Here is a 21,530-nt window from a genome sequence, read left to right as displayed (position 1 = left end):
TAGAAAAGAAATATTGGAAAAAAATTGGGAACTAGTATTCATTCAGGAACAGTCGGAGCAATTAGAAAATTGCTAATTGCAAACCTGTAATTACAAAGACTTGGGTTTAAATGTAATAAATGTTATAGGGTTTTTGATTGTCTGTTGTAGAAATCCCACCTCCTCTCTGAAGTTTTCATTTATAAATTAGTTTTTTTACAAGGCTTAATTTTAGTTTCACATTGTGTTGTTGCTGAGCACTAAGGAGCTTATTGCTTTAGTCTTCTGGGGTTTGCTAGACTCCGTGTCTGTATCTTTATTTTGTTCATGGCCAGACAGTTAAATCTGTTGCAGATTGTCTTACAAATGTATTTAAAGTATGTTTTGCCTCTTATTTATAAACTAAATGATGAAGTTACCATAGCTTAAAAGTTCATCATGCCTCAGAACAGGTAACATCCTCACATGTGTTCCTGCTGCACAGAAAAGTTGAGCTAATGCAACTCGGCCTAGCTCCTGCTGAAATGTTACTGGCAAGATAAATAATTCTGGGAGAGCATCTTCACTAGACAGCTACTCCTGCCATTTAAAGCATTTCTTTGAGCTGTGGTGGCACACTGCAGGCCAGAGCAGGTTCTGGAGCAGATCCTGTCCCCTGTCCTGCAGGGCTCACGGCCGTACAGGGGCAGGGTGCTGGCCAGCTCTAACTCACCAGGCTGCGTGTGTGCTCTGACTTCATGGGCACTGTCAAACCTCAAGATGACAGCTGAGAATAAGAATTGCAAATTGTGTAATGGGTTGCTTAATTCCTAGAACTTCCCACTTCCCTAACAATGGAAATTACTAACTGGAATGTGCTGTCTGACCTGGTGAGGAGGCTTTGATGCCTCCTTTTAACCTTTCGGGTCTCTCTAACCTCCTCCACGTAACCTGGATGCCTTCCCCCTTCCCAGTTGCATGGCCTAATCACCTTCTGTGGGTCATCAACACCTTTCAGGCTCAAAAAGAAGTGATGGATGAAAACATTGGTGTGAGAGCTCTACAAATCTGTTTCTCAACAAGCAGAGACATCCTCAGGCACTGACAGTTCCTGTTCTCAAGTCATGCTGCTTGGAACAATTTGCTGGAAGCATGCAGCTTGCAGTTTCTAATGGACAGTTAACATAGATCTGTTGTAAGGAGACTGAGTACATTCTTGCACCATTTTAGAAATTAAGCTTCTTGAAAGAATTATCTCAGCATTTCTTCCAGACTTGAAAATAATATCCCCCAGATACTTTGTTCTTGGATACTACAGCTTGTTTAAACTGGAAATTGTGGCAGCTCAAGGATAATCTGGATTATAAAATGAAAACAAAGCCAACTTTCCCCAGTTTGGTTGCAAAAGTCCCTAAAGACTCTATGCTAACTGTCCAGGAAGGAATTCTCTATACAAAAAAAGTTAAGGCTTCTGTTGTATGACGTGACTGAGTGTAGCTTGGTATCTGATCCTTCTGTTGTTCCATGTCTGACGGACGCGCCTTTCCTCTTCGTTATCCATAGGTGCTACCCATAGGTTCTGACCTTCCGGCTGGCACTCCATCCAGTGAGCAGCTGCCTCCTTTTCCAGGACCTTCACTAACTCAGGTGCTACACAACGTGGCAGATTTTATCTGCTTCTTTTCCCCTCAGAGAGCACGTTTCAATTAAACTCTCCGTTGCATGTTATTAATGTTCTTGGTTTTCTTTTCTTTTGACTGAGTAACCCCTTTTGTGTAACTGTAGCAGTAGCCTGAGTGGCTTCAGCACTGGGTGTGAGTGACCTGGTCTAGTGGAAGGGCATGGTTCCATGGCAGGGCATTGGAACTGGATGATCTTTAAAATCCCTTCCAACCCAAACCATTCTGTGCAGCTTGCCCTTTGGGGTGCTGTACCCAGTGCCTGATCAGGCTTAGGGGTTTTAGTGTGTTAATCTGAACTTGAAATATTTTTTTTAAAAAATATAATGCAGTGAAGTGTGTGCATAAAACTTGAACCTGTTTTCTTCTTGAAAAGAGTATAGTAGCAAAATAATATGAAAAACTATGTATTGCTGTGAAATGTGTATGAAAATGTAAAATTACCTTTGTGAATTGCTCATGAGGTTTTGGGGCTTAGTTGTTTCTTCTGATGATTTTTGTTTTGTGTTGTTTTGTTTTTTGTTTTTTGTTTTGTTTATTTTGTGACTGCTGCTGCATTCTGATTTCACTAGGCTTTAAGATTTTCAAAACTTTGAACTCTTTAGGATAAACATGACTTGAAGTGCAGCAGTGGCCTCCCCTGCTTAGCCTCTGTCCTTGTATACCATGGTTAGCTGGGATATTTTGTGTGTAAATGGTGGTGCCAAGCAATAGAGCAAGAGGCCCTGGGCAGAAACTGATGCACAGAGGTTCCACCTGAACATGAGGAAGAACTTCTTTCCTGTGCTGGTGACCAAGCACTGGAACAGATTGTCCAGAGAGGGTGTTAAACCTCCTTTTTTGGAGATGGCCAGGAACCAGCTGGATGCAATGCTGTGCTTGAGCAGGGAGGTGGGAGCAGGTGACCACTGTGGTCCCTTCCAGCCTGACCCAGTCTGTGATTCTCTGTGGTTTGTACAACTAAGGCAGATGGCATCTGGAGTTGGAAGGAAAAGGCTTATTCATCTGAAATATTTTCTAAAAGTAGATTGTTTTTACATCTTAGAGCTATAAGCCATATTCTTGCCCTGTGAGTAGCAAGGAAATAGGTATCTTTTTCTCCAAACTGAGTAAGAAAAAACTACTTGTTTTTTCCCCTGATTTCAGAGGCAGAAGCTGGTTTATCTCTTTTAGTCAGTTCTTTCTGAAGCATGCTTTTACTGAACAAAAGACAACAATTTGGTGATAATTCTTACCTGCATTCTTCCTGTGATCAGCTATCAGATGGATCAGGAGACAGCTAGTTAAAATCAGTTGTATGGAGTTCATAGCCCTTTTCATTGCTGGAAACTCAGTATATTAGTAGCATTTTCCCCTAAGCTCAAAAGCACTTGTAGCCACTTCTATGACTCAAGCCATGGTACCACTGCAAAGGGCTGCTTCCTGTTTGCCATAGGTATTTCTGGCAGGGTTTGTAGCATGGAAGAGTCACAAATACAGGTCCCTTGCTTCTTGTCCTTTGCAAACAACTTACTGAATTTCACTTCTCATTTGAACCCAGAAGGATTGTCTAGGAAAGAAATAAAATTGGAGGAGACCAACTGGATCAAATCTAATTGACTCTTAAGAGCATTTGCTGCTATCACATAATACTATCTGGAAAATTACTGGCCTGTCTTAAAGTAGACAGGCTTGCCTTCTGTGCTGCTTCTGTCACTAGTAGGTGATTACACAACTTTTTCCCTTTCCTTAGTGGCAGACTTGTAATTTGCAGACACAGTACACGTCATCTCAAGACCAGTTTTGAACAGTCTGTTCTATAGTCTTAAATACCTGTTCTATTTATTCTTTAATTGCTTTTTAAAGTGTGTTTAGATTAATCTCAAGTTTCATTTTGGTCCCCTTGTTCCATAAGGAAATCTTTATTTCCTGATCATTCTGGTAGCTATTTGTTTAATTGTAGCAAATATCTTCTTGTGAGCATAAGTAATGAGAATTATTTAGTATTTCAGGTGACATGTCCCCTCTGTTTTACATTGTTGGATTAAATTGCCTCACTTGTCACTAAGCAGTTGGATTTCTGAATGGAGTCATACAAGTCTGCATCTTCTGCTTTTTTTTCTGTAATGGAATTGATACAGGCTTTATTGTTCCCAGGGTTTTTAGTTTTGTTTTGAAATCCACATGTCAGGAAGAATGTGGCAACCCTTTAGAAAGCATCTTTATGCTATTATGTACCTCTTAACTTTCAATGGAAAGTAGTATTTTCATGTTGTCATGATCCCCCCTTCAGTTTTAAAAACAGATACAGCTGCTTTTTTTGTACTTGGAGAGATTAATAATGCTGAAGTTTGGATGAAAATTTCTGTTCTGTAGGGTCAGAGTTGCAGCTTAGTGGTATCTGACAATACATTCTTCTTTCAAGGTATCTTATGGGCATGGCCCTAATTTAGTAATTTTGGGACTTTTTTTATCTTCAAGATATTTTTAGGTAAAATGTTCTGCTCTTCCTCTCCCCAATCCAGCTGGTCAAGTTTGAAAAACACCTTGTATTCTAACTGAAACAGCTGAAATCCAAGTAATAAGCATACTTGAGAGATTCTGCCCCTCTCCATCCTTTTCAAGTCAATCCATCTATGTAGCCTCTCTGAGAGAACTTGTGGGTTGGTGGTTTTTTCTTGGTTGATTGGTTTTGAGTGATATGGTGGAGTTTTTTCTTTTTTTAAGTTCCAGTTAATTTTCCTCTTCTGTTGTTTTTAAACAAGTGTGTTGCATGAGTTATTTCCAGGTCTTACTGTACATGTTAAATCTAAATGTGTAGGAAGGAAGCTGGACAGAAATATGGAAGCTGTACTGAGTGCTTTAAATTTTAGTATTAAATATGTCTGTTTTTCCTGAGCTGGGACATTGTTTTACTCTTTTTTTTTCCTCAGTCCCAACAGCCACTGGAAGATCTGGATGCTCAGCTGAGGAGAACCCTTAGCCCAGAGACCGTCCCAGTGACATCTGCTCCCGCCTGTGTACGTTTGCAATGTTGGCAGTTCAGTAGTCTTGAAAAACCTCACTGTTTTTTCAAAGTCATACTCTTAGGTCACTGCCTTTAATATCACTACACCAGTATTTAGACTTTTAAAAATAAAAATTCAGAGTCATCTTCCAGTTTGTGGGACTGAGTCAACCAAAATCGGGAAAGTCTGTATATTGCAATAGATTAGGTAATTTCCTGAGGCTGTTTTTTGGTATTAGTTGTTATTCCAACTTCTCTGGTGATGTCACCAAACTAGAAATGGAAGTGAGTGTGGAATAAGGGGAAAGAGCACTAAAAAAGCAATATGTGATATGTCAGTCTCAATTTGGGAGGGCTGGTTCAAGTGTGGATCTGAAATTTTAAAAGCCTCTGTTAAAGAGCTTTGGATACTGAATGAAGACAATGACTGACAATACAAGTGGTTATTTCTGCATTATTTCTGCACAGGCCAAAGGGTGATCTGCTCACAGCCTCAGGGTTATAAGGCCTGTAAAATCTCTTGTCTTACATTTGTCTTTTCATGTATCATACTTTGTCCCTGTTGGAAGCAAAAAAATTATGTAATATGCAGTATGCTGGATTTATTTGCATTCAATGAAACTGCTAAGTATTTTAATTTATTTTGTTTTCCTCCTTGAACCTGCAGTCTGTGCCCTCAGTAGCATCAACAGTGGTTACTGGGCCGGTGTCCACAGCAACACAGTGTCTGAAGGATGGTAAGACAGCCATGATTACTTTGGGGGGTTTCTCAGCATGGAGATGGAAATCAAAATTGAACAGAGTAACCACTTGGAAGGTTATAGCCTTTTGTACTAAGTCATGGGATGGCAGCTCCTTGAGGGCATCTTACTGGTTTTTAGTAGCCAGACTGAAATTTTCCTTTGTAGGCCATGAGGAGGGGGGAATGATAGATACTTACATATTGTAGTGACTCATTTAGGATTTAAAGCTGTCCAAAATGCTAAATTAAGACCCAAAAAGAATCTCCACTATGCTGCTAAGGTACAGCATCAGGACTTGCAGGAGCTGTTTTCTATCATGTGTTATGTTCCTGGCAACAACAGTAGGACCCATTTTGTGTCATTACACTGTGTTCTACATGTAGGATACCTCTCCCTTGCCCTAAGGGTGTTTCATTTGTGTTTGAGCAGAGAAGCCAAGGTTAAACTACTCAAAATTTAAGAAAGGTAGTAAGAAACCCAGACTTGCTTCCTTCTGCTTTAGAGCAACTGAAGGTTGACTGGATGATCACCAGTTGAAGTCTGGATGATCAATGACTTTCAAATCTGTTATTGGGAGGGGGAATCCAAACACTTGCAAAATAATCTGAGATTTTCCTATCAGTATTCATCTAATTGTTTTAATTTTTGAAATCGTTATTTTAAAAGAAGCTCTTACTATGGTGCTGAAATTTTTTCTTGAGCTGTCTAGCAAACACTATTTAACATGTATGTGTCTCTGAAGTTGAATAACAAACCTTCAGAAGCCCATAAAACTGTGAAGGAAGATAAATTATGTACTCTTATTTTAGGACATTGATGAACTATGATGTAGAATTCATTAGTCTGCTATAGGTTAGTTGGGTTTTGTCTTTTAAATTTAGAAGGTAAAGGTAAACAAACTGGGAAGTTGCTTAATAAACAGTGCAAGCTGTCCAATAGAACTGATTTAAAAATAGAATGTTATTTCTCAGCTTTGTAACTTTACACTGCCAGTGCACACAGCAACGAAATGAGGAGCTGACACCTGAGAGTGCAACTTGGAGAACTTCAGATAGACTGCTTTGAGTAAATGTGGTTTATAGCATTTCTTCAACTTGTCCCTTTTTGGTGAATAGCTGTTCCCAGTGTTTGTGAAATTTAGGTAGTCACTCTGAGTATTGAACCAATTTCATAAAGCTCTATTTTTAAATATTTGTCTATTTCACATCTCTGTTTGAAATCATTGTGCCTTTTTTACTGTTGCCTAAAAGTGTAGTTTTGGCAAATACACTGTGCAGGAAAGCTTTGTAGAAAAATGCTTCAACTTAACATTAATAATTAATACGGTGCTATGAGTCTAGAAGCCTCTTTGGAGTTAACAGATAGTTGAATTTGAAGTACATATAAAGAAATGGTTGGAGTTGAAATAATTTATTGCTCATTGTTGTCTTAACCCCATTCTCCTTTTCCTAAGTTTTGGCAGCAGGTGATGGAGACAGCGGTGCTGTGGCTGCTGCAGCAGGAGCCAGTGTGCTGAAGATGGGACGGTTTCAGGTACCAGCTGCTAAACTCACTGGGTACAGCACCTTGGGGTGGTTCCTGGTAGTGCCAGCTCAGCGTGCCATGTGCAGGACTTGGCTGTCCATGCAGAGCTTGTGAAAGCAGGTCTGCAGATGCTGTTTCCATTCAGTCTGTGCAGGTCTGGAGTTGTGAATACAGGGTTTCATCACAGCAGGCCTTAGCTGTTGGCCTTGGTCCTTAATGTTAGGCTGCTCTGTCACTAACAGGGCTGGGATGTTCACTGTATTATGTCCTGTTGGTGAAGGAGGCCCCATCTGAGGCTGTTTCTTGGAGTTAATCCTCTAGATTACAAGAAGTGCTGCTTTGTGTGGCAGTGTTTTGCCTGGAGGGAAGCAGTGGCTTGCTTTGTGGCATACCTAGGAAATGAGTTATTCTCCCCACTCAGATGCATCTTACCATTAAGGGAAATAAAAGCATCATATTAAGGAAAAAACTAAGGAAGTCTGCATGATTGTATTTCTATTCTAGGTATCGGTGGCAGTGGATGATGTGCTAAAAGAGGGTGACAAACCTGACACGAAGCCAGTGCAATTTGAAACCACCTCCACTGATTCCTCAAGCCTTTCTGGCAGTAGCCCAGAGAGCACGCTGGTAAAGCAGGCTGAGAGCAGGAAGAGCGGGGCCGTGGCTGCTGCTGCCTCCTTGGATGTGGTGGATGGCATTCCCGAGGCAGCTCCCGGGCTGCCACTGCCGGGAGATGCTGCTCAGGCCACCAAGGTTGGGCGCTTCCAGGTGACGACAGCGACGGATCAAGTGGGACGCTTCTCCGTGTCGAAGGCTCGGGATGAGGTCAGCTGTGCTGAGAAGGAGCCAATGACTCTTCCTCTCTCTGTGGGCTTGGAACAAGTTGCTTCTTCAGCTGCAGCTCCCAAGAAAGAGTTGGAGTCGAGGCAGTCCCCACACATGAACGGTCCATCCTCTGATCCGGAGGTCGCTTTTCTCAGTGGAATGGCTAAGGATTTGGATGATGGCTCAGGGAGCCCAGACTCTGTCCAGCACCTGGGATCGAAGATCAGCCTCCCTGTTCAGAGCCTTAGCAACTCCTTCAACTCTTCCTACATGAGCAGTGACAATGAGTCGGATATTGAAGATGAAGACTTGAAGCTGGAACTCCGTCGGTTGCGGGAGAAGTAAGGCTTTTTCTTTGGGGGGTGATGTATGGAATAGATGTGACAGGATTGATATGAATTTCACCTCTACATCCCTTAGCCTTTGCTAAGTGTCAGGAGTCAACGCCAGCATTTATGTGGGAAGTAAGGTTCATTAGTGAAAAGCAGTATACAGTTGTAACAAAAGATATGGATAAGACTGTAGATCTAAGAAAGGTTTGGCATATCACAGGAGTGAGTGGGAAAAACATAGTGTTGTTTGAAAATGACACACAAGTCTGTGCATTTCTGATCTGCTTTTCTGGCATTTCTAATGGTTCTTTTCCTGAAGAGACCTTGTTGGCTCAGAGAAGAATTTGGAAGTGAAGCAATGTGACCTACTAATTTATTTATACTGAAAGTTGAACTATTTTTTAGGGTGGCTGGCAGTTTTAAATCCTGTGTATGTAACTGCTTTGAAACAAATTGTAAGGCAATACCAGTGTAGAAGTCTCCAAGGCCATATATCTCAGAAAATGAGTAATCTAGCTATTCCTGTAGCATTTGAATGCTTTTTTTGTACTCCTGTTTACTCTGGTTTTGTGATTGCAACGTTGGGAACTTAGTTTTGGAATTCTAGCCAGGGCTAGAGCACACTGGAAGATGGCAAGTGTTCTGCCATGTGTGCTCAGTGGTTATTATTTAGTGGAAAAGATGTATTTACTACTTTCTTAAATGTTAGAGAGTTTGACCAAAGAAACAGCTCAGGCTTGACTGGAGGGGAGGAATTGTTTGTCTCTATGTGTATACACAGAATTCTTGTAAATCCCACTGTTTTGTAACTTGTTAGGCACCTTAAAGAGATCCAGGAGCTGCAGAGCCGCCAGAAGCAGGAGATTGAGTCACTCTATGTGAAACTTGGAAAGGCTCCACCTGCAGTAATTATTCCCCCAGCTGCACCCCTTTCAGGAAGGAGGAGACGACCTACGAAAGGAAAAGGCAGCAAGTCCAGTCGTAGCAGCTCCCAGGGACATAAAAGCCCTCAGCTATCAGGTGAGGCTTCCTTCAGTATTGGTAGCAGATAAAATAGACCAAGTACCATCTCTCATTCTTAGAGCTGTGTCTCTCTCTGTTTTCTTTTGAGGAGAGTGTGTGTGTGTGTACCAGTTCCCCCCTGAATTTCTTTTATCATTTTTGAAATTACTTTTGCTGTTTGGTAGTCTTGCTTGGGACTTTTTCAGTCCACTGAAAAGTACTGTGACATTGTTCTGTAAGAGCAGTTTTAAAGTTGTGATTTGTGTTTTTTAGATAATAGTCATTGGGCTCTGTCTGGGAAGAAAAGTGTAAATTTACAGTATGGCAGAAAAGTTTGTTTTTTAAAGGTAAACTGTGCTTGTTCCCTCCTGAAACTGATTTTGCAGAATGGGTCTGGTCTCTTTATTCATCTGCAGAGACTTTTTTTCCTAATTTAGTACCACTTAAGCGTGGTATTACTGGTGTCCTTACACTGCAGAAACTCACAGTTGATGGATATTAAAATAGTGCCTTTTTTCATGGAATTGAAGATTTGTTGTACTTACAGATTGAGATTCAGTTTCAATTGTCAAGGCTTCCTTTCTTACTAAGACCATTTTTCTGATAGACAGAACTCAGGAACTAGTTCTGTTTACTGATTGGGTGACGTGTGTGACAGATACTTTCTGGGTAATTGGAGATTCTCCAATCCTGTAGCAGGAGCAAACAGTGTTGGAGGGCCAGCAGTGCCAGCAGAAATATTTGATACTGCTTCTTGTGTATTCACTTTGATAATTCCATGTCATGCTGAGATTTCTGTATCCACTCACCCTGGCTGCTCATTTCTGTTTTGCTGTGTGATAGAGGAGCTCTGTGAGCATATAAACCACCACAGAGTTGTCTTAAAACTGAGGAATTTTTCTGGTCTTACTGCTTTCTCAGAAACTGGAGTAGTTCTCTCCCCCTGCCTCTCCTTCACTTGCCTGGATTGCCATGCTTGATCAGGCTCAAAAATGTACACAAACCAACACTTTCTGCCTTCCTTTTTCCTCTAGGCAACCTGTCAGCTCAAAGTGCACCATCAGTCTTGCCCCCTCAGCAGACCCTTCATCCTCCTGGCAGTGTGCCAGAGACTGGGCAGAACCATTTGTTGCAGCCCCTCAAACCTTCACCTTCCAGTGAGAATCTCTACTCTGCCTTCACCAGTGATGGTGCCCTGTCGGTACCGAGCCTTTCGGCGCCAGGCCAAGGTAAGACTCCAGATGCAATTAGTGGAATTAGTGGAAATGAAGGGTTGGCTTCATGACACTTGATTTTTAATACCTGGTGTAAAGTAGCTCTGGGGTTCCCAGGTTATGTGTGGAGGCTGTTAAGGATGTTGTTTGCAGCTGGGTTTGTAGTTTCTCATTCAGGGAAGTGTGAGGTGGTTGAAGGTCTGAAACCCCAAGGACAGCACCAGAAAGTGCAGTGGGGTGGTGGCAGTGAAGTTCTGCTGGCCTGGGAAAGGTGTTGGCTCACAGGAAAAGAGCAATGAGATTGAGGGTTGGAAATCACACCAAGGAAGGGACAGAACAGGTTTGATATTAACAGATAACTGAAATCATTGGAAGTTTCCAAAGACTTGGAGTCTTAGTCCCTTTAGACTTCCTAGCTGGTTTGGCTGTTTCTGTCAATGGAGTTGTTAACAGTAAAAGGTAAAAACAGGCTCATGTTCTTTAACTGTGAATTATCCTGGAAGGAAGAGTCAGTGTAGGAGGATGAAATGGTGGGAGTAGTAAATTGGTCATGTACTCAGGTTTCTCAAGTAGTGGGTAGCTTGTTATTAGTATGTTATCAAATAATCTCTCAGGCACAGCTCTGATTTATTCCGTGAGGAGGGCTTTTTTTGCTTGTCATTAGGTGATGATTCCTTTACTTTTCTGAACTTAGCTGGTGTAGGCTTTTTTCCCTTCGCACATCTTTTTGAAAATCAATTCTAATGTGTGTTTTTGCTGAAACTGAAGAAGTGCATACAGAAAATCAAATGGACATTAAGGAAGAATTTCCTATAGAGCTTTTTTAGGAACTGTTTCAGGCTTTTTGGAGCTACTTGAATCATCTCCCTGCATCCAGAATTGTGCAGTGCCATTTAAAAAATGGGTGTTTTTGCCAGGATTTGGCTTTCCTATAGATTGCAACTTTGTAGTTGGGTTATGTCCTGGAGAGTAGCAGTGGCCTCATGTCTGGAGGTGATGGAGGGAGTCTCTTCACTCCGTATATTGTCTCTGTACTCCTTGGTCCACACTTTGAGACTTATTCTTGTGTGTTGTGATTGCATTTCATCCTTCCAACTTCAAGTTGCTAACATCTTGTAGTGGTGTTCTGTCTCCTCTCCTCTCCTTTCTCTGTTCTCCCTGTTCTTGTTTTCTCACAGGCTGTGCGAAGTTTAACTGTGCATCTGAGAGAGTGACCTTCAAGCCTGGTGGCAGGAGGACCCGATTTCTGAGTACGCCCTGCTTGGCTCTTTGTGTGTAACACCTTTACTCCTTCCTTGTCTGTTTTTTGTTTTGTCTTTTTTGGTTTTTGTTTCTGCTGCTTGGATCTGTTTCATGCAGCCCATCCTCATCTGTCACCTTGTATTCCCTGCCATCCCATGGCTCAGCTCAGCTGCTCTTAGCACACCTTTAGAAGTTTGGGTTCTCCTGTTAGGTGTTCTCTGCTGTTAAACTCACTGTAACAAGCACTCATTTTCTCTAATGAGAGGAAACTTTCAGGACAGGTCAGTGAAATGACACAAACTGGGGAGACTTAGCAGGGCACATTGGTAATTTTGCTTCAGCATATGTTAGATGACATGAGACTTGCAGGGGGGTAATCTTTCTAGTGGAAGAGTGAGGAAAGTTTGTTTTCCAGGTTATCCCTTAGCTGGACACTTCAGCAGTGGTGGGGGGAGTGTTGCCCTCCCTGGCAGTGTGCTTGCAGCACAAGTTGGGTGTGTGTCCCCACGCTCCCAGCACCAAAGCTGGTGACAGTGCAGAGCTTTGATGCCACCTGTAGGCAGCTTGTAGTGACGACTTGTGTTCATTAACAGATGGCTAGCTAAAGATCCAAGTGTTAAAGGGTTTTAAAATAATTAGAGAGTAATTCCAGGCTAACTCAAAAGAATCTTACCTACTAATGGGCTGAGGTTTGGAAGTTTTTCCTGTGAATTGGAGATATATTAAATGTAAAACAAGTAGCAGTAAAGGTGGGTAAATAGACATTTCCAGACATCCTGTCAGCCCTCACAAGCTAGCTTGCAGCTCTTTTCAAAATCCTCTCATTTGTACTTACATTAGGCCAGACTTACAAGAGAGCCTCAAACTTCTGATGTGGCTGAAATAACAATATGCTTGAGCCAAGGCTGCTGGTGTGATGCTTTTTATTGGGAGTGCTGCAACATCTCCTATGCTGCTTCTGCAGGCTGGAGTCTTTAAATGTGTGACATTTGTTTCCTACCCTCTGGAATGACTCGATGTGAGGAAGTTTGGAGTGCTGTCAGGAGCTCTGCACTGCATGGCAGTACCACACATGTGCATCATCTGTCTTGCTGTGCTTGGCAGGGCTCAGCTGAGCCAGGGCTGTGTGTGGGAGCTGGGCCTGCCCTTCTGCAGAGACAGCTGCAATGCAACCAGCCCCATCCTCTGAGAAAGGGAGGGAAACATCTTCCTGGCTGTTCAGTTGTGCACTAACTCTAACCCACTTCACTGGGTTTGGGATCTAAGCTAAAATGATTTAATTTTTCAAATTTAGCAGCTTTAAATGTTTTTGCTGTATAAAGGTGCAGATGTGCACTGACATCTGCACTATCCAGATTTAACATTCCTTTCTTGGAAGAAGTTAAATTCTTATTAAAGCTAACTTAAAATTGATAGTCTACTTAAAATTTGTTAGTCTGGCCTGTCCTTTTTTGGTGGAAAGGAATATGAAGAACAGCCAGTCTGTGTCTAGAATTGACACTGAACTGAATATATGAGAGTATAATTCACTTCCAAGGCCTAGGCTTGCTGTGAATTGGCCATCATCTGGCTGTAAGAGTCCTTTGGCATGTGTATCTCTTGCTTCTGGGACTGATGCTAAGGGAAACAGATTCCTTCTGAAAAGAGTGTTGTAGCTGTCCTGTAAAAGCAGGTGGTGCTTGGCATGGCTCAGCTTGGCCTGGCACCTGGCTTGCTGCAGGCTGCTTGCTTCCTGGAGCCTGGTCCTTGAAGTGCTGTTGCAGAGTGCTGTGGAGAGTGACAGCTGGAGAAGATACTGGGTTGGAATCAGTGCTGTTGAGGAAACAGTGCAGTGGTTGATGCTTTTAACTGTGCAGCTGGAGAAACAGAGTGGTACAGCTTGGCAGGGAATGTCTGAATTGTTTTCACACATCTGAGAAAAGAAGGTGACAAACTAAAAGCACTTGACCTATCAAATAAATCTGTTGCTGGTTGAAATTTGATAGTTGTAAAATGCTTCCTACTTCCTGGCAAAAATGGAAGATGTACTTGCTTTTCCTTCTGTGATAACAGCCACAGTTGTGACTGTTTGATAGCAGTTGTGACCTCAGTGTCTCCTGACATTCTTCACAATGGTTTGGGAATTATGAAGAATAAATGTAGGAGGCTGGGCCTCTTCTCTTTGTGATTAAACTGTCAGACGAGTCTTTGAGTTTGTCTAGAATGTCCCAGTAGTGACTGTTAAAGCCCTGCTGTGCTGTGTCCTCTGTTTCTCACCAAGCTTTTTGTAATGTTTCCTGATACTAAACATTTCTCACTGTTTCTCTTATCTTTAACAAATTACTCTCTCTTTGTGCTTCAGGGAAGATGGTGAAAAAAGTCTGTCCTTGCAACCAGCTCTGTAGTAATTATCTTATTTCTGTTATCTCCAATTCCTGATTGTAAATCTATTCATCAGCTTTTCCTGGTCACTGAAGCCTTATGTCCCTGACTCTGTCTCCAGCACAGCATCTGTCTGTCTGTGTTATGCCCTCTAATGTGTGCTCTGTCCTTAGATATTGGCTAGTCTGGTGCTGCTCTTGCAGCAGAATGGAGGCAGGCAGAACCTCCCCCTCCCTGTGCAGCTCTGCTCTCGCTCCTGAGAGCAATATCAGGGTCAGTTGCTCACTGTAACCTGCTGGAGCTGTACTCAGAGCAGCTGCTTGGGTTGGGATTTGATGGGGTTTATCACCTCAGTGGTGGATCCAATTGCAGACACTCCTCCAATGTTTTAAAAGCCTAAGAGTAAGCCATCAGAGATCTCCAGTGTGTCTCCCAAAGCAAGAGATGTTCAGAAAAGCCTGTGTGTGCACATGCCATTTAAGACTGTTTTAAAGGTGTCATTTGACTGTGGTTTATAGGGGGGAAATATCCAAGAGCAGAATTAAGGCATTTTAGGTAGTGGGCTGGAGAGAGAGAGCCTGTTTCACTTCAGATCCCTCATGTCAGAGCAGAACTGGGGATGGCTGCTGTGACCGAGCAGGAATGTGGGGGTTGTTTCCATGAATGCCACAAGTTGAAGCACTTGCTTTTCAGCCTCTTCTGGATGGCAGTTTCTGCAGGCAGTGAGTGTGTCAGAGCTCAAATGTAAAATTCCTGAGAAGTCAGTTTTAAGTGGACCTTAGGTGAGAGCTCAGCTCTGATGCTGTAGGCCAGTGTGTCTTTGACCTGAGACAGGAGCTCTCTGACAAAGTCACTTTGGGAGACAAAGCTCTGGCAGCATTTGTCACCTTGAACCAGTCTAGTTCTTTGGAAAACTCTTAAACTCCCCCAAGGGATCTTTCATCTCTTCAGCTGAATGTGCTATAGTATATGCCTTGATTAACTCTCCCCCTTCCATAACCTGAGGAAGCTCTCTGGTGTAGGTCCAGGATCCAGAATACTCAGTGATTAAAGTGGAAATGTGAAATAGCACAAGTGGATGCTGGCCATCCTGAAGAGGATGAGAGCAAGTGTGTCAATTCCTGCATGAACCTCATGGTGGAATGTGATTTACTGGTTTTGGCAGTGTTCCCCCTCCCCCAAGTAACTCTTCCTTGCTTTTGCCTCATTTGTACTTAACTTTACCTCTCACATCATTGCTCTTATTAAATTGTATCCAGAGCCCTTCCCACACCATGCATGCTTAAGGTTCTTGTTATTCCACAGCAGACCTTCCTTGCACCACCCAGAGTGTCCCTGCTGCTCTCCATCAGTGCTGCAGCCTCACTCCTGCTCAGGGAACCTTTTTCTTCCCTTGCCGTGTGTTCTCGCATGTCTGCCCCCACTAACAACCCCTGTGGGCAGCCAGCCCGGGAGCCACTTCCATGCTTGAGCTGGAACTGGTGGGATCAATCTGTGTCCTTCCCTCCTCAGCACTACTAGAGGCAGTAACACTTTATTTGTCCTGCATAGTAAGTATGTCACCTTCCTAATCCACTCCTCAGTACGAAACATTCCTGCAGGGCTTTGGAACCAGTTCTTTCTTTGATACAGTGGTGGCAAGGAATGTGGCTGGTGGCCAGGGAAAGTGGGACAGATGAAGGAACTGCCAGGCAAGAGACAGGGATTCTGTCATTTGGCCTTTGCAAGAGAGATGTGACGTTCATTGCTGGCATTTCTGTGTTCCACCTCTAAATGGCTTCCCTTCAGAAATGCCTGCCATAAACTCAGGTTTTCATGGATTTCCCAGGTGCAGTCTCCTGAGGGAGCAAGTAGAAATATTTGAGGAACTTGAGGAATAGGTGAGGATGAGTGCAAGCAGTGCTGTCTTTAGCCCTGCTGATGCTGATTTTGTTGTTGGGTCTGCCGTAGTGGTTAACTGGCACTTCCACAGCTGTAAATGAGGATACTTTGCAGTACTGCTGGGAATTTAGGATCCTAGGTAATACATGACTTCTCTGCTTTGTGTTATGAGGTCTGCCTTTTGAAAACCTAGATTGGAGTGCAGTTGCTTGTTTACAAATACGAGTGGCATAGGAAAGCTATCCAAAACAAAGCTTCTAGGTTGATTCTCCCCCAACAGATAATGTGCAGCAAGCTTTCCAGCAGAACTGAAACCTGGCATTTATGTGAAGGGGTTTTGTGTTCTTGCAGTGGAAAGAGAAACCTGTCAGCTTGTCTGAGGAATACCCTCACTTCTGCCTTCTTAAAGCTGTTAGTTGTTTGTATCTCAAATGCTTATTCTTCTGACTGAGGAAATCTGAACATAATGGCAAAAAAATGCTTTTAGAGGCAAAAAGCAAAATTTAATGCAGTGCAGACCTTCCCTGCAGATCCTGGCCGTTTAGTGGATGAAGACAGTCCCATTTGGTTATCCTCAAGAACATAAGTATGGCAGCTGTGGGAAACAACAGCAGCTCTTTCTGGCTGGGGATTTTTTTTCTTTTGGTAAACTGGGTGAATTTTTCTCTTCATTTCACAAAGTGGAGATAATTTGCTACAGAGCAGCTGGGAATGCTGATTTTACTGCTCCTTGTTCAGCATCCAGCATTGCCCCCCAAGATGGAACTGACCTGTACCAGTAGTGGTTGCTGCTGATGAAAAGGTGTAGGATGAGAGAGCGACGTGCCTGTACTGTCACTCAGTGCTGAAATCTAATGTCCTTTTTCTTCTACAAAGACCTGTAGGTTGTCACCACTCCCCTCTTAGGATGACCACTTGCAGCACTTCTTGCAAAGCAAACCTATCTGTGAAAAACTCTGAATCTGAGAAAATGCCTGTAGGAGTCCTTGCAGTTCCCACTTCAGTGTGTCCTGGAATTGAAACTCAGAATTAATTTGCATGGCGTTTTAACTCTTGGTGTGCCATTACCACAGTTACTGAATGCACTAGAGGCAGGCCAGCTGTGAGCCAGGTTGTGATGGCTGTGTTTGTGTTTGTAGGGACCAGCAGCACCAACACAGTGGGGGCTGCAGTGAACAGCCAGGCTCCCCAGAGCCAGCCCACGGCCATCGCCTCGAGCCGCAAGGGCACCTTCACAGATGACCTGCACAAGCTGGTGGACAACTGGGCTCGGGACGCCATGAACCTGTCTGGCAAGAAAGTTGGCAAAGGGCACAGCAACTACGAGGTGAGGTGTGACCCATGGGTGTTCTTCTGTCTCCCTGGGGTTTCAGACATAGCCAGAGCACAGCTGGGGCAGCAGCTCTAGGGCACTGCTGGCTGGCTCTTCACGTGGAGGATGTACTGCCTGCTCTGCAAGGGAGGGGGAAAACTAAAGGGGAGGGACAAATACCCACGGGGAGGGGATTGCAGACCACGGGCTGGACTGGTGGTTTTTGAAGTCACACAGTTAAAGTTCTCTTGGTTGTTGGATTACCTTTCAGGGCCCTGGAATGGCAAGAAAATTCTCGGCACCAGGTCAGCTCTGTATCTCTATGACATCTTCCCTGGGTGCTACACCCATCCCTGCAGCATCAGCTACCTCTTTAGGTCCCTTCAGCAAGGCCATGTGCCCCCCGCAGCAGTACGGTTACCCAGCCGCGTCCTTCCCCCCGCCCTGGAGCGGGGCAGGGGGGCCGGCACCACCACAGCTCGGCCAGTTCCAGCCCGTGGGGGCCACCTCTTTGCAAAGCTTCAACATCAGCAATTTGCAAAAGTCTGTCAGCAACCCTCCAGGCTCCAACCTGCGGACCACTTAGCCGTGCCCAGAGACCCTGCTGGCTACACCTCGGGACAGGACGTGGGGAGGGAGATGGGGCCCTGTATCACTACTAGTGCTGCAATGAACTGGTAGCTTGCCAGACTGGGAATGAATTTCTCTTTTGCAACCATTGCTGTCAACTCTCTGTAGCGGGAGTTTCCCCACACACGTGGAAGGGGGAGGAGGATGATCAGCATCCTTGTGATGGGACAGTGCTTTCCACCGAGGGGGGCGGCTCTCGTGTGGAGCGAGAGCTGTGAGCAGAAGGCAGGGGGTCAGTTCATACAGTCTTGCTGTTAAATATTTCTGGTTGGAGGCTGAATCCACACGTGTGGAGGTGGGAGAGCTGAACCCTAGCATGAGGCTTTAGCATGCTTCTCGCCTCTTCCTGAAGAACCAAGATCCAGAAAAAGCTGTCCAAATTCCCCTCCTCTCCCTGTCCCCAGTCAATAGTATCTGGCTCTGAAATGATGGGGCACACGAATGGACTTGTGGTGCAGCCCGTGCTTGATAGGTCATTACTGCTTTAAGTAAGATATTAACAGCTTTGACTGCAGCATTAGAGCAATTTAAATTGTTAAAAAAATTTTTAAAGTTCCCTGCGGACATGTACTTACCATCAGTTTTGATGTGGAAACACTGTGATTATATAAATGTTGTTGGACAACAGTAGTTTAAAAATGAGTGGAATATAGAGGGTTAAAAAAGTTAAAAAGAAAAAATGGGAAAAAAAGCTAGCTATATCCTTATACTTATTGGAGACACTTTAACTTTTTCCTTTGTATTTTCATTGTATTAGATAAATAAATGTGAATGTAAAATTGTATAAATTAATGTACTTGAATACTTGTCTGTTCTCCCAGTATGCTTGCTGGATATTTTAGTGCCTTGGACTTCTCTTGCTTCTGCAGTTTAGCGTCGTCTTCCCAGCAGAGCCCAGGGCAGAGGGCAGGTGAGGGCAGGATGTTGGTGCCCAGCGCCCGGGACGTTGGAGCAGGAGGTGGAGGGGAGGTCACCGAGGCTGCGGGGCGAGTTCTGCGAGTGGGAAACTGATCCAGGCGGGCAGAGCTGAACGTGTGGGGTGACAGGGGCCAGGTGGGCTGGGACGGAGGGGTGCAGGTGAAGCTACAACGAGACCTAACCAATATTGGCTCTGGAGGCAGGAGGGCTGGGTCAGAAACGGAGAGAGGACGGGGAGAACGTGTGTCTTTGGGAAAGGCCCAACTGAAGATGCAGTTTGACTCCAGCTGTGAAGTGGTAAAGATGTTTGGTCAGGATGTGACTTGAGGGAGAGGTGCCATTGCTTGTTGGCTTGGGCTTGTCTGCTGGGATTGCTTTTCTTACCTTTTATTTTTGGTAAAATTCATTTAAGCCAGGAACAGACTGTCCTGGTGCAACGTCCATTGCCGGCAATGGATGTACTTGAAGCAGCCGGCATCAAGAAGTTTCCTCTGTCTTACTTGGAGGATTTACAATTTTGTTCACTCTTAACAAATTTCAAGCTGGTACCAGGACTGTCACTGTCTGTCACTTGTCACCTCTTAGTACCTGTACTGTATCTTCTGCTTTGGTCATTCTCCCTTTTTCTGTTTAAGAAATACTGGTTTCCTTTTCCAAGTCAGAATAATACCAGCCAGTATTTATGTAGTGCTGCAGGAAGCTGTGATGGATGAGGGTGTAGCTTGGGAGGAGGTCATGGTGTCCTGGAGGCTGGTGCACCACAGGGGTGTTACTTGTCCACGTTTGTTTTCATCCCTGAGCGCTGTTCCCTGCTGCTCCTTAGTGTAGGGAGTTTTGTGTCTGCAGACGTGGTCATGCTTTCGTTTTCCCAAAGAAACAGGCGAGATGCTTTCCGTTCCTGTGCCTCGCTCGGCAGCAGCTCTGGCTGCAGAGGAGCACAGAGCTGCTGTGGGACAGGGGAGCTCCAGGGGGAGCAGCGGGCCCAGGGCTCAGGCCAGGAGGGAACCTCTGGAAGGATGGATGTGGATGCAGGGGGAGGCTCTTGAGCACACCCAGGGAAACAGGACCAGGACAGAGCTGAGGCAGTAATGAGGAAAGGGCAATACTCGTGGCAGAGGAACTGGTCAGCTGGATGCAGCACATGGTTATTTAAATTTGATCTAATAAGTTTGAGGTCGTTTTTTCACTTAATGTTATGCAAGAACTGGTTTTATTTACCATTGATTTTTTTTTTTCCCCTCCCTCTCCTCCTGTGGATGAATAACTGAAGTCTAGAGGAATAAACTAATGCTACTGAACTGTTAAATTATTTTGTTTAATATTACACTTTGAGTATCTTTTTCCACATAAAATCTGTTTCTGAATTACAAGCGTTTTCTTTACATTATTTAACAATGTACACTGTAAAAAAATAAAAATAAAAAAAATAAAATTAATTGAAACTTTGGGCTTCCCTGGCCGTAGTTAGTTGTGTTTTGCACTGAACCCTTCTCATATGACTGTGCCCCGTGCTGCAGTTTGTTACCTTTGTAGAATATGGAATGAAGCCATTCAAATAAACCCAACCTGCTTTGGTTGAGCTGTGGGTTTTCTTGTGGAACATCAGGTTCCAGCCCCTCTGTCCTGGTCCTGCAGTGATGTAACTGTTACCCACTTTACCAGTTTGTTACAGGAAATACAAGAAACCAAATTTAATGAGAACTGCTCGAAGGCAGTGACCAGTCACGAGCCTTTGGCCTTTAACAGGATACTCCAAAACAAGGTACTGCAAAGAGTAATTCCAAATGGATCTTGAGAAGGGCAGTGGCCTGAGGGAGGAGAACGGATCAGCTGTCACTGCTTTTGTGGCCGAGACTGTCACCAGGCTGCCAAATGCACACAGCTGTGGCAGCAGAGGTTGAGGGAGGGTGTGTCAGGGCAGGTCCTGTGCTTGCTTTTGGCACTGAGGGATGAGCAGGGTGTCCTGAGAGCCCTTCCTGACCCTTCTGTGCCCCCCTGCCTGCTCCTTGGGGCTGGATGGATTATTACAATAAGATCACCGTACACTATAATGTGATGGTTGGCTCTCACAATTAAGAGATGGATGTTATGTGTGTGTTAAGATGTAAAAAGTGGTGTTATTGTAATATGTCCTCCCATAGTCCTCTTTCCCCTCTCCCTTGTAACAGGCTCGGTAGTGGGGCATTTGGGGAGGGTAAGATGATTACCAGGAGGCACAACATGACAACAGCTGACCTCCAGTTGGGATGTGAGAGAGTGATCTCCACCCATGGATGGCAGAGAAGGAGCTGACTGACAAAGCTTTGGGATGGGCTAAGGGTATAAAAGGCACAGCAGCCATTTTGCAGGAGAGCACGTGGCCGCTGGTCACTGAGACTCCCAGTGCTGTCATTTTTCCTTATTCAGTCCTTTGCTGTATTTTTGTTGAGTTTCAATAAACTTTTGAAATTTTAAAAGTGAGCGTCGTTTCTCACAAGAAGAAATTTGGTATTTCTAAACACTAATTGCTGCTGCATTTCTTTCCATTTTAAGAACAGCTGCTGTTATGAGTCATGCTGCGCAAGCCTCGAAGGGCAAAAAAAGCTCCCAGTAGAAGTTTTCCTGCCCTTTTCAAAGGGACCAATCCCGAGAGACTCCTTGCAGTGACTGGCAGAGGAGGCACGGCTCTATTAGCACTGTTTCCAGAGCCAAGGAAGCTGAGGCCGTTACATTTTTGTTACAGACTTTTGAATTTTTTTCATTGCAGAAGTTTGGAACAGCTTTGAATTCAGTGATTTGAAGGTCTGCGTGCTCCCTTCCTAGCAGGTATATGGTTTCAACAGCGAGGGCATGACTCAAACGTGTGGAATGTGCTTCTTCCCTGGGCTGCTCTGAAGGCAGCACTGAACTGGCCAGAAACACGTACGGTGACATGTGGAACTGT

The 21,530-nt window shown here is 44.1% G+C and overlaps 1 protein-coding gene across 22 annotated transcripts in view; it reads left to right on the top strand.

Moving 5' to 3' along the window:
* WNK1 (WNK lysine deficient protein kinase 1) overlaps positions 1-18,481 on the top strand; it is a 97,523-nt gene extending 79,042 nt beyond the window's left edge. For 9 of the 22 annotated variants that reach the window (XM_039707923.1, XM_039707922.1, XM_039707917.1 and 6 more), the window contains 11 exons: positions 1,522-1,605; positions 4,550-4,636; positions 5,291-5,360; positions 6,820-6,899; positions 7,395-8,056; positions 8,865-9,067; positions 10,084-10,278; positions 11,442-11,534; positions 13,847-13,888; positions 16,887-17,074; positions 17,331-18,481. In XM_039707923.1, the coding sequence (XP_039563857.1) occupies positions 1,522-1,605; positions 4,550-4,636; positions 5,291-5,360; positions 6,820-6,899; positions 7,395-8,056; positions 8,865-9,067; positions 10,084-10,278; positions 11,442-11,534; positions 13,847-13,888; positions 16,887-17,074; positions 17,331-17,645 (2,019 nt within the window). In that variant the 3' untranslated portion in view covers positions 17,646-18,481. Of the gene's footprint in view, positions 1-1,521; positions 1,606-4,549; positions 4,637-5,290; positions 5,361-6,819; positions 6,900-7,394; positions 8,057-8,864; positions 9,068-10,083; positions 10,279-11,382; positions 11,535-13,846; positions 13,889-16,886; positions 17,075-17,330 lie in introns of those variants that run through there. The other 13 variants (XM_039707929.1, XM_039707928.1, XM_039707916.1 and 10 more) reach the window with 9 other exon arrangements.
* Positions 18,482-21,530: the final 3,049 nt, after the last annotated feature.

The sequence above is a fragment of the Passer montanus genome, unplaced genomic scaffold (assembly GCF_014805655.1).
Source record: "Passer montanus isolate IOZ18808 unplaced genomic scaffold, ASM1480565v1 scaffold20, whole genome shotgun sequence".
Taxonomy (NCBI): domain Eukaryota; kingdom Metazoa; phylum Chordata; class Aves; order Passeriformes; family Passeridae; genus Passer; species Passer montanus.
This window is presented reverse-complemented; position numbering and strand designations above follow the sequence as displayed.